Raw genomic sequence first — 12470 nt, forward strand, 5'->3', positions numbered from 1 at the left:
ATTCCAATAAAGCAGATGACATGACATGACCATGACATAGGGTCGCTTATGAGTAAAAAATAAGCCATAAAAGCCAATGTCCAGTGTGTGTGTGTGTGTGTGTGTGTGTGTGTGTGTGTGTGTGTGTGTGTGTGTGTGTGTGTGTGTGTGTGTGTGTGTGTGTGTGTGTGTGTGTGTGTGTGTGTGTGTGTGTGTGTGTGTGTGTGTGTGTGTGTGTGTGTGTGTGTGTGTGTGTAGGTTTTCAGTGTTTTCTTACCGACTTGGAGAAAGCCAGGCAGACCAGGGCTCGGTCAAAGAGGCCTGTGCCCAGAACATGGAGGGTGTTGAGGCTAACAGAGTCCCACACACGCACATGAGGTGCCAACTGCTGCCAGGACACACGCACACACACACACACACACACACACACACACACACACACACACACACACACACACACACACACACACACACACACACACACACACACACAGGTACAATTTACGGAAATACAGTACATCATCAGTGTGATGCAAAGGAAGAGGTAATGTGAGCTGAATTTTAGTGAATATTAGGGATGTCACAATATATCCCACAATATATCGCGATATCAAAACGTGACAATATGTATCGTTGAGATTAAATCTCATATCGCGAGAAAAAGAAGCTGAACATGGTGGCACTGATCTGCATCTGATTGCATGCTCGCTCTCCTTTTCATTGCTTTGTTTGAACAGACGAGGGACATTACAGGCACTGAGGATGAAAATGGTGAAATTACTCAAATTAGCGTGGAGAATGCCCCCTGAATTTACAAATCGATCGCAAAAATATATTGTTAAAATATCGTATCGTATCGTTATCGTGAACCCAATATCATGTATCGTATCGTATCGTGAACTGAGTGTATCGTGACACCCCTAGTGAATATAGAAGCAAACATATCAAATGTGCTGCAACTTGATGAAACATATCATTTCTGTGTATTTAGCAGAATTGCCTGAAGCAGCTGAGCAAACAGTATTTCCTTAGTGAAAGAAGCTGAAGCATTATTCCTATCACACCTCTGTATTTGAACAACAAAATAAGAGCATTTCAGATGTTGAAAGACAATAAAATATCAATAGAAGAACTGTTACTTTGCCATCTGAAGAGGTGCCCGCCACCTGCCCGGTTGCTATGGTGATCTTATCAGGGTGGACAGCCAGGCTGGTGAAGGGAGAGACAGGATAACGGTTAAAAGGCTTTCCACATCAAAAAGGATGATTTGCATAAAGATGAGGAGGGAGAAGATGAAAGAGTGAGGGTTTTGAAGCTGTGAGTATATCTCCATGGTAGCTATCACACACTGTCTATACTAATGTGCTGTATGGGGGACATGAAACGGTTTAAGATGAATTCATCCAATTAGACTTTCCTACAGACACAATTGGCCGTGTCTGCGGGTGGCAAGCCGGTGGGGTATGTGTCCTGGTCGCTGCACTAGTGCCTCCTCTGGTCGGCCTGTTCAGGGAGGAGGGGAACTGGGGGGAATAGTGTGAACCTCCCACGCGCTATATCCTGGTGAAACTCCTCGCTGTCAAGTGAAAAGAAGCAGCTGGCAACTGCACATGTATCGGAGGAAGCATGTGCTAGTCTACAACTCTCCCCAGATCAGCAGAGGGTGGGGTACAATTGGGGAGAAAAATGGGGGTAAATTCTGAAAAAAACGTGATCAAAAAAAGAAAAGAAAAAATAATTAATTGGCAGTGTAGTATAGCAACATTTGTAGGTTGTACAGAATTCTTGCAATTTATCTCGGTCTCCAACGGGGTGTGCATGTATCTTGTTAATAGATCAAAGGAGGAATCACAATCTGTACATTACAGTCATAATTGTAGCAGGGCAGCATCTGTTTGAGGTCCGCACACACACGCACACAACACACTCACACACACACACACACACACACACACTCTCACACACACACACACACACACACACACACACACACACACACACACACACACCCACACGTCCAGTACACCTGTGGACCTCATTATAGCAGAGTTATCCTGCAGTAGACTGGAATACTGACCCAGCAAATCTGCCTCACTGCGCTGTGTGTGCATTCTTAGGGATCAATAAATCATTGGGTGATTAAACTTATGTACAGTCATCAGTGCCAGGTGTGAGGATGGTGTGTGTGTGTGTGTGTGTGTGTGCGCGCGCGTGTGTGTGTGTGTGTGTGTGTGTGTGTGTGTGTGTGTGGGGGGGGGGGCACATATCTAACAGGGGAGAAGCAGAGGAGAGAGATGAACGATGAGACAGATGAGATGATGAAAGCATGTGCCTGGTTTGTATGTGTCTCTGTGTGTGTGTGTGTGTGTGTGTGTGTGTGTGTGTGTGTGTGTGTGTGTGTGTGTGTGTGTGTGTGTGTGTGTGTGTGTGTGTGAGAGTGTGTGTGTGTGTGTGTGTGTGTGTGTGTGTGTGTGTGTGTGTGTGTGAGAGTGTGTGTGTGTGTGTGTGTGTGTGAGAGAGTGTGAGAGATGTCTATTTTGTAATAGTGTGTATATTGTGTGTGAGTAGATGTATGTCGCTCACCACTTGATGTCGTCTGTATGTCCAGTGTAGTGTCTCTGCAGCTGTTCATCCACGTTGTACAGGACGACCACCGAGGCGATGAAATACACCGTCTCCCCAGTGGGCAGCAGATACAGGTTGGAGCGACAGTCTCGACCACGGTAACCATAGCTGCACATTTAGACGGTCAAGGCAAGATAATACCACGTCTAAAGGGTGAAAAGAGAATCTGGCTACACCTGACTACAAATATTCACTGTACTGCTGCTGTGAAATGGAATATAGTGAAAAGACAGTGTGACTGCAACATGAAACCATTTGATTTCACGTTTAGATTTAAGATACACAGCCCACGTTTATATAGCTGTAAATATTGCTTCTCTCTTGGATGAAGTTTACCGTGACGTATTTGGAATGTGTGTGTGTGTGTGTGTGTGTGTGTGTGTGTGTGTGTGTGTGTGTGTGTGTGTGTGTGTGTGTTGCCATTTCATGGTGAAGATAAGACGGGTGTTTTTCTTCTCAAATTCCATTTCATCTTTTCTTTGGGTCTCTGCTACACTGAACAACAACACACTCATTCCTTCAGTGAGTCCAGGCCAGAAATCCTTAGGGACTTCTACAGAGGCACCATTGAAAGCCTGCTGACTGGCTGCTTCACCACCTGGTACAGGAACTGTACCACCATGGACCGCAGGGCGCTACGAAGAGTGAGACGCGCGGCCCAGCACGTAACAGGATGTGAGCTGCCAGAACTGCAGGAACTGTATAACCAGCGGTGCCTCAGGAGGTCCCTGAAGATCATCAAAGACACAAACCACCCCCACAACAGCCTGTTCTCCCTGTTACCCTCAGGGAGGAGATACAGGGTCCCAAAAGCACGCACAAATCGCTTGAGGGACAGTTTCTTCCCGCAGGCCACGAGACTCCTTAACATACACAAATAGTGTAGTAGCCGTACTGTACCGTACTGTAGCTGCTACCATTATGTATGTATAATGTTTAATTGTATGTTTTTAGGTATATGCTATTTGCACCTGTACGTCAAATATGTCGAATTTAAAATGTTTAAGTACGTCTAAAGTATGCACATGACATGTGCACCTATGTGCAGTGAATATGCCACTGTCTCTGACTTGTCTTATCACTCTACTGCCTTATTGCTTATTGTGTCTCTGCCCTGTTATATTTGTACTATGTTGTAAACGGAGTCCACAGCACAAGAATTTCACACGTGATACTTGTACTACGGAGTGACAATAAAAAATCTTGAATCTTGAATCTCTTGAATCTTGAATCAGTTCTTCGAAGTGATAAGACAGAGGGGATACACACATGAAATACACATGAAAATCATGACAAGTCAAACAGCAGAAGAGGAGCCGCTGGCTGGATGTGCCCCGGCCTGCCAGCTGTGTTCAGGTTCTTAGAGGATGCCAGCTGCTGCACTATGCAGTGAAAATGAACATCTGAGCAGATTTAACCTGACATGCAGGCAGAGGAGACATCATACTCATCATAGCTTCACCTCTTAATTACAGGCCGATCTGGAGGAGATTAGGCTACTTTTCAAAATGTTTCAAACCAGAACAAGGATTGCATTAGTACGTCTTTCAAGCACACCCCCATTTTGTTTGTTTTTTGGTTTTCAATCAGATGTATTTTTTTTAAAGCATTTATTATTGTGACAGGAAGCAATAACTTCTGCATGGCAACCAGCTTTACAATCTAATAAAAAGTGATAGTGATATTAATATTTGATCAAATCTCTGTATCCACTGGTTTGATGGGAAATGGACCACAGCGGTAAAGGATACACCCAGTCCAGCTTGAGCTTGTTGCTGGGCAGGTCGGCTCGGGCCTCCAGGCAGTAGCTGTCCACCAGCTCTTTGGGCATGTACATGGTGATGGGACGACCCTTCAAATACATTTTCACATAACCTTCCTCTGGAAAAAGCAAGACATGGTCAGTCATAATATGCATAGAGAGAAATATGAATGATTAGTGAGATAATGCCATGTAATTCATTTTCATGGTATTACATTATTAATTTCTTTCAAATGTATTGCAGTATGCAAGGTGTTAAAGCGATAAGACATTTGAAGAATACAATGTGTTATTACATGTTAATCACAGGAAATGGGTGGTGAATGACAAGGTTGAGAATGTAGTTTTTTTTAAGTTAATGTATGACACAATTAGAGGATGATGGAAAGGGAGATTGAAGTAATTCAGTGCAGAATATTTTACAGTGATGATGATAATAACTCAGGTGAAGACGATGAAAGACAGAACTTGCCAACACAAACAAATCAGCTTTTCCACTGACTTTATTAGTCACTTCAAATACATTATCATGACAACAAACGGTGCGAAGTTAACTGCAAACAGTTTGCGATGTTATGAACTGTCATAGCTGATAAATATTCAGGTTATAGCTCAGGTAAATCGAGATAAAATGCAGACACAAGCAGAGCAATAGCATTATTATGGGAGGGGGGGGGGGGGAGACAGATCCAAGCTAAAACAAACAATAAATGAAATAATGAATACTGAAAGAAAAGGGAGGAAATACATCCAGAAAACACCAAGGAAACCATATCAAAAAAATTACCATTGTGTGCAAATGTTTCCATTAGGAAAGGAGAATATTTGCCAGTATAGTAATACAGCTGAATATTCCCCTGCCTTCCTGACCTGGCAGGTGGGGTTGAGCTTGTCTGCTGTGACTGGGAACTTGTTTTATTATTATATTCATGAAGTAACACTAAAAACCAACCTGCCTCATCTCAACGTGACTTCTCTTGTTAAAGAGGAACTATGAAACACAATGACCACATCAGGTATGCTCATAAGATTATGTTATATACAAATGTCAAATCAAATCCTACTCTTCACCATCACAAATGCAGCAATCTTCCCATGCCAAGGACCTGGCTTTGACCCTCAGTTAACACTTGTCCAGCACATTTCAACATTTGCCCTTGTTTGCTAATTGGAGTAATTATTTTATTAATAATAATTAAAGAGTGGGGGCTCTCATTTTGTTAAATGGAAAACCAAGAACCCATCACCTCCTGACAGACTGACATGTAACCTGCTTCTTTGGGTAGCTTAGTAGCAAATCTGGAAGTACTGGCTAGGAGACTTGATGGGGCTGCGGTAGCTGGGCGTATCGAGGGGAGAGTACGACGTCAGACTTCCCGACTTCCTCAGTGGGAGGGTAAAACTCGGGGTCTTTCTGACTGCTGACATCTTGGCAGCGGCGCCCCTACTGGCCACGCTGGCCCTGCAGCGGTCTGGGGATTGGCGAGGGTTGGAGGCAGAACGGGCCACGACAGCTGAGGCCATGGGGGCGCCACCGGGTCCGGTCTGTTTGGCAGAGCGGCTGAGGTAAATCTGTACTGTGACTATAGATGGGTGGGGAGACACAGAGCCCATGGGAGACAGGGGGTGGTGGAGGTGGTCAGGGCCAGTAGGGTGGGGCGTGGGGGGGGGGGTACGGGGCGGTGAAGTAGGGTGGAGGAGTTTGGGCAGAATAATTTAAGTTAGACAGACGTAGTAGCTGGTTTTGTTGTGTGTTACTGAACAAGACTGGCAAGAGACCAGCTATCAAAAGGGAACTATGGGTAAATATTTGATTTGATTTGTAGTGTTATACACAACAATAAAAAAAATCTTGTTATATTAATAATATAATAATATATTATAATATATTAATAATATCAACATTGTACATAATCTCAGACCTCCTTCCCTCGTCAAGATTCTGTTCTTATCAAAGACAAAATATCCCAATTATATCTTGGCTGTTTATAGAATTAAGACTGAGTAAACAACCATCTATGAGGAAATCACTATGGATTTGACTTTCTTTCTTCTTTTTCGGCAGCTTTGCGAATAATTGGCTGCAGGCAACTACGGTACATAAAACACATGACGCTTCCTGATCATGTGAGGGGGGGAAAAGTACAAACAGCAAAATCAAACAGAGTTCAAAAAGAACTACTCAAACAAAACGGTCACTGAATGTGTTTCTAATGTAAGAAGAAGAAGATAGTGTAAATGTGTAATAAGAGCAGTGGCAAATCGACTTGCTCTGAACTGAAGCGAGGGATCTCAGATCAGAGGATTTCAGAGTTTGGAGAAAACTCAAAGCAACTGCGAGGAAGCAAGTCTCACAACTCTTTGTGTTGTTACTATGGTGACAGAGCCTAAATGCCCAAGTGCGAAGTGGAGCTGTGAGCAAAAACACACACACACACATGCACACGCACACGCACACGCACGCACACACACACACACACACACACACACACACACACACACACACACACACACACACACACACACACACACACACACACACAGGCATCTAGAGAAGCAGCAGTTTCATCTGCAGTTAAAGAACAACTGTGGTGACACACAAGTGCACTGCAACCACTGCAATCAGCCACGCGCTTCGGCACGCCTCTCAGTGTGGGTTAGGTGGTAGGTAGGTAGGCGTGTGTGTATTAGTTTGGTCTCAAAAATACATGGGATGGGGGGTGACTAGCACACGCACAAACACACTGTCGACCCAATCACGCCCCTGTCTTGACAGCTCCCTGTTCATCACTAAAGCCAGTGCCAATGTCCATGATATGCAAACCAAGGTTTGTTATAAGAATTGGAATTTCACATACAAAAAAATCGCTTTCTTTGCTCCGGCCTGTAGTTCAGAGCAGAGGCAATGTTCAGCCTCGTGAGAGCTGCAATGTTCAGAGAGCTGTGGAGGTCACTGTGGGGAGTTGGGGAAGGGGAGGGGGCCGGCCTACCTTTGCAGTGGGTCACGCGTCGCATCCCTTGTAAAGGTCACAGAGAGAGACACAAGCACCAGGTGAGGGGTGAGATGGCTTCCTCACTTCCTGGGCTGTCCTAATAAACGTTCAGTTCTTGTTTCCTGGTGTTAAGGAGTAGTGGCCTCCGTCCTGAATGGTCTGAATTAATCAACGCTCATGTCCTGTGTGAGGGGATTCCTTCCTCTGTTCCTATATGGCAGGCAAGTGCTAAAATACTTTAGCTGATTGTGTCACTGTTGCAAATGAGCAGACTAAGCATTTCCGATCGAGTTTGATAAATGATGCACCTAGACTGGCATTTACTGCTGCTCATAATGTTTATGGCCGACGGACTTGCAGCTAAAGGCAAAGTATTGAGTAATACATGGCAGAATATTGGATTTTATTGCATCAGATGAACCACTTTGCGTGCAATCAGTTCATGTGTTGCAGGCAAGCATACTATTGACATGCAGGGGGGGAGTTACTGTTCTAATTATCCATTTATATTGGTTTACTGTGTTCTATGGTAGTTTATGTCCCTGGCATGTCATGACCATGCAGCTTTACAGCAGATTATAGGTCTATAATTGATTCAAATGTCCAATAAGCAAAGTACTAATTATCCCTGTAGTGCATATTCCTCTAAGCCTCAGCATCCCATGTCAGATAGCAACGGGCTTAGTGATAATCAAAGACCACTGAATGCAGAGGAAAGAGGAAAGAAGCCAGAGTCACATGATAATGTGATTTATTACCGAGGCTACAACATGATCAATTACACTAACAGTTACAGCTTGTAATCAATCAGATGCTTACAGTTTTCAGCACTAACTTACGAGGAACATCTATTCGTCTTATATGTAAGTCAGCTAGAATCATTCATCAAGCTAAATGGGCGGTTTATTCTTGCAAAAGGCTCCTGGCTGAGCCGGAGTCTGAGGATGTGGCTAAGTTTTATTTAGGGCTCCAAGCTAGACTGAAACAGCAGTTCCATTTACACAGAAATCAATAATGCATTGGAGATGGAATATTAAATTGTCTTGTTGCCATGCGCTTCATTCTTTCCATTCTTTAAAGACTAAACTGTGTCAGAGGGTTCTGGTGTCTGCATGGTGCTGGACACACCACAGACTGACAGCTCAACTGTGTGAATGGTAAATGGCCTGCATTTATATATCGCTTTTATCCAAAGTAGGTTCATTCACGCATTCATACACCGATGGCGGCAGGTTACCACGCAGGGTGCTGGCACACCATCGGGAGCAATTTCGGGTTCAGTATCTTGCCCAAGGACACTTCGACATGCAGACTGGAGGAGGCGGGAATCTAACCACCGACCTCTTTTATCCAAAGCGATTAGTGGACGACCCGCTCTACCTCCTGAGCTACAGCCGACCCTCTGTGTGAGAGGGTTCTGGTGTCTGCATGGTGCTGCACACACCACAGACTGACAGCTCATCCTACGTTCTTTATGTTGTTGGCTATGTCGACTCTCCTACTATCACAACAACTAGCCTACTGAAAACAAACTGTCAAGAAGACAGGAGAAATGATGAGCCAAACCTATTCTGCCACGGCTGTTCTGTCTGTTCAGCTGACTGTCAGTGTTTACACTTTCTTCATAGAGATTTTGAGTGAAAATCACAAGTTCAACTGAAACAATGTACACAGAGATGAAAGAAAGGATGAATAGAAGATTGGATATTAATATGGAGTAAGGAGTGGATGATGCAAGGAAGGACGAATGTTTTGACAGATATTTAAGACACCATATCATATAGAGTAGCTTTGAGTGGTCCTCTGTGTGCAGAAAACAGGACGAGGCACCGATAGATTTAAAAACATGCACCATGCTTTTGTTCGATAATACAACATCTATTGAACTTCATGGTGCTATGTGGTTTTGGAAATATACAACACGCAAATAAACAATTCTTTATTTTGAGAGTATTCCTCAGAAATGCATTGACCTGTACCTCACACAGGGAGCCACTGAGTGTCTGGTATATGTTGTATCAGTACCATAGCAGTTATTAAGAGAGCCTCTGGTTCTTACCTGCATTGAACACTGGGTCCCTCTGTTTGCTGCAAAGTAAATGGGCAAACAAACAGTTAAGTATTCCCCCTCCAGACAAACCATCTATTATAAACTATCTAGACAAACCTCTCTGTTTCCTTGATAACTACATCTTTGTTATGTTATTAGGCGAGCATTGAATTTTGCAAACTGCAGCTACCTGGTGTGTCAAAACAACAAATTAACCAGTTTCATTGAAAATCTGCCAGAACACGGTTTAAAAAACATAGCCACCTGTGGCTGGACAGAATGAGTCAGTATGAAGATGAATGTGTGCCACTGATCAACCTGATTGGCCAGGAGGCCTGCCTGTCACTGTCATGTGTTACCTGTCACTTCTCTTGCCACTGGAGTTGCTGCCAGTGGACCCGGCGCGGGTTCGGTTGCCCTTAGAGTCGCCCGAGTCTTTCCGCGTCAGAGTTCCCACATGCTCGTTTGAATTGGCTCTCCTCACAGTGCTGTGTGTGAGAGAGAGACAGACAGACAGAGAGAGAGAGAGAGAGAGAGAGGGAGAAATTTCAAAACTCTTTATTTGCACAATCACTTTAAACACACATCATAAAAACCACACAAATCACCCTAGCAACATACTGTATGTCCAAAACAGAGCTCCTCCTCATCAATGGAGCATAAAACAACCTTATAGCACCACACAGAAACAAAACAGAGAGAGAGAGAGAGAGAGAGAGAGAGAGAGAGAGAGAGAGAGAGAGAGAGAGAGAGAGAGAGAGAGAGAACGGATGCAGAGGTAAGAGAAATAGGTCATGAAACTACCTGAGGTTGCTTTTCTAAAAATACTCTCCAGTAAAGACCTCATCCAAGGAACAACATTTATATTAAAAGATGTTCCTGGAAGGTTTTGTTATTTTTCATTATGCCCTCATTATCCCCTCTATAGTATTACCAGAGGAGCAGAGGAGGAGATACAGATGTGTGGGGGGAGAGGTACAACGATAGAAAGAGACATGGTGATACATTTCCTTTTCCCCTTTCACTGTCTGTCTCCCTCTTTATTCCACTGTGATTCCTCTATTGTGGAGATCATGGCTCGGACTAGACGCTCTAACAGAACCTGTGCAGACCTACATGTCAGTGGTGCCGACAGCCTGCCTGTTCACACAAAGAAAAGGCCCCATCAGCAATAGCCCCAGCCACACCTAATCCACCCTATGGGAGAAAAGTCTATTCAAATCCTCAAATTGGCTACTGGCCGTTATCCCTTCTGGGGCATTTCAGTGGGTGTGTGTGTGTTTGTTTGGGGGAGGGAGAGGCAGAGGGAGAGGCAGAGGGAGAGGCAGAGGGAGAGGGAGAGGGAGAGAGAGAGAGAGAGAGAGAGAGAGAGAGAGAGTGAGCGCGCGCGCGAAAACAGTGTTGTATGCTGTGTTATCCCATGAGGAAACATGGTAATTGGGCCACATGGGGTATCGGGGAGGTCTATTGTGTGTATGCCCGCACTGGTGCGACTGTGATCAATCCACAGGCAGAGACACCGATGTTGATTTAAACAGCACACAGTGAACTACACAAACACTGTCCCAGAGCATGTTGATTTAAACAGCACACAGTGAATGTCACTGTGATGATATTGTAGATAATAATCACCAATTATTCACTTTCAAGCAATTCAGTATTGTGATTGAGGGAGTTTAGGGAGTGGGTGATAGCTGAAGATGATGCTTAGCGTTACAGGACATGCATGCTAGCTGTGATAGGGTGATAATGCTATGTGACCAACAATGTATTTGGTGACAAATACATCTCACCTGAGGGGCAGGTAGAGACATCTGGCTGAGGCAGACACATAGGACAGACTGGACAGACTGGCAGGACGGCACATTGCAGGTGGACAGGACATAGACAGGATAAAGCATCACAGTTGGAGAAGACAGAGACACAAAACAAGACATGAGACATGCAGGAGAGGGAGGATCGGACAGAGACATTGGAGTTTGGATTTTTCTGTATCAAATTGGTTGTTACCATTCCCTATGTCCAAAAGTACTACATTTATTCTTCTAAATAGACAGAGGTGCCTCTAATGGGTAGTATTATATGAAAGCCATCCAGCCTGAGTCCTTTTTGGAGTACAAACCATTCTGGGGTACATGAATTGTATATTGTATCTTTATTGTATATGTGTGTAATCTTATATGTTTCTATGCATCTACTAAACCTGCGTTCTTATAATAATGCATGTGTAATATTGATGTAAAGTCTATGTGTTGGCAATTGAATTATGACAATCTACACCTGGTGTGGTTAGTCACATGGTTTGTAAATTAAGGTATTTAAGATGGCAGCTCTCTGATTACATCAGAAGCAGTCTTGAGGAAGATGGTGCTCAAAACGTCATGCAAACAACACTCGTCAAATCAGAGCTCTTTGGGTGTGCGGATGCTTCTTGGTATTTTCTTAGCCCAGCATCCAGCCTAGTGGGTAATGTGACATGTGTGTTTTTAACCCAGCATCCAGCCTAGTGGGTAATGTGACATGTGTGTTTTTAACCCAGCATCCAGCCTAGTGGGTAATGTGACATGTGTGTTTTTAACCCAGCATCCAGCCTAGTGGGTAATGTGACATGTGTGTTTTTAACCCAGCATCCAGTCTAGTGGGTAATGTGACATGTGTGTTTTTAACCCAGCATCCAGCCTAGTGGGTAATGTGACGTGTGTGTTTTTAACCCAGCATCCAGCCTAGTGGGTAATGTGACATGTGTGTTTTTAACCCAGCATCCAGTCTAGTGGGTAATGTGACATGTGTGTTTTTAACCCAGCATCCAGTCTAGTGGGTAATGTGACATGTGTGTTTTTAACCCAGCATCCAGCCTAGTGGGTAATGTGACGTGTGTGTTTTTAACCCAGCATCCAGCCTAGTGGGTAATGTGACGTGTGTGTTTTTAACCCAGCATCCAGCCTAGTGGGCAATGTGACATGTGTGTTTTTAACCCAGCATCCAGCCTAGTGGGTAATGTGACATGTGTGTTTTTAACCCAGCATCCAGCCTAGTGGGCAATGTGACATGTGTGTTTTTG

General features: G+C 44.1%; 1 protein-coding gene across 4 annotated transcripts in view; it reads right to left on the bottom strand.

Moving 5' to 3' along the window:
- eml1 (EMAP like 1) overlaps window positions 1-12470 on the bottom strand; it is a 58338-nt gene that overhangs the window by 9667 nt on the left and 36201 nt on the right. Inside the window, exons 4-10 of one of the 4 annotated variants that reach the window (XM_083632413.1) lie at window positions 11203-11259; window positions 9769-9897; window positions 9419-9447; window positions 4356-4485; window positions 2563-2712; window positions 1119-1188; window positions 257-364 (exon numbers count right to left, since the gene is read on the bottom strand). In XM_083632413.1, the coding sequence (XP_083488539.1) occupies window positions 257-364; window positions 1119-1188; window positions 2563-2712; window positions 4356-4485; window positions 9419-9447; window positions 9769-9897; window positions 11203-11259 (673 nt within the window). Of the gene's footprint in view, window positions 1-256; window positions 368-1118; window positions 1189-2562; window positions 2713-4355; window positions 4486-9418; window positions 9448-9768; window positions 9898-11202; window positions 11260-12470 lie in introns of all 4 variants that reach the window. The other 3 variants (XM_083632412.1, XM_083632415.1, XM_083632414.1) reach the window with 3 other exon arrangements.

Source organism: Poromitra crassiceps (genome assembly GCF_964638095.1).
Source record: "Poromitra crassiceps genome assembly, chromosome: 3".
Taxonomy (NCBI): domain Eukaryota; kingdom Metazoa; phylum Chordata; class Actinopteri; order Beryciformes; family Melamphaidae; genus Poromitra; species Poromitra crassiceps.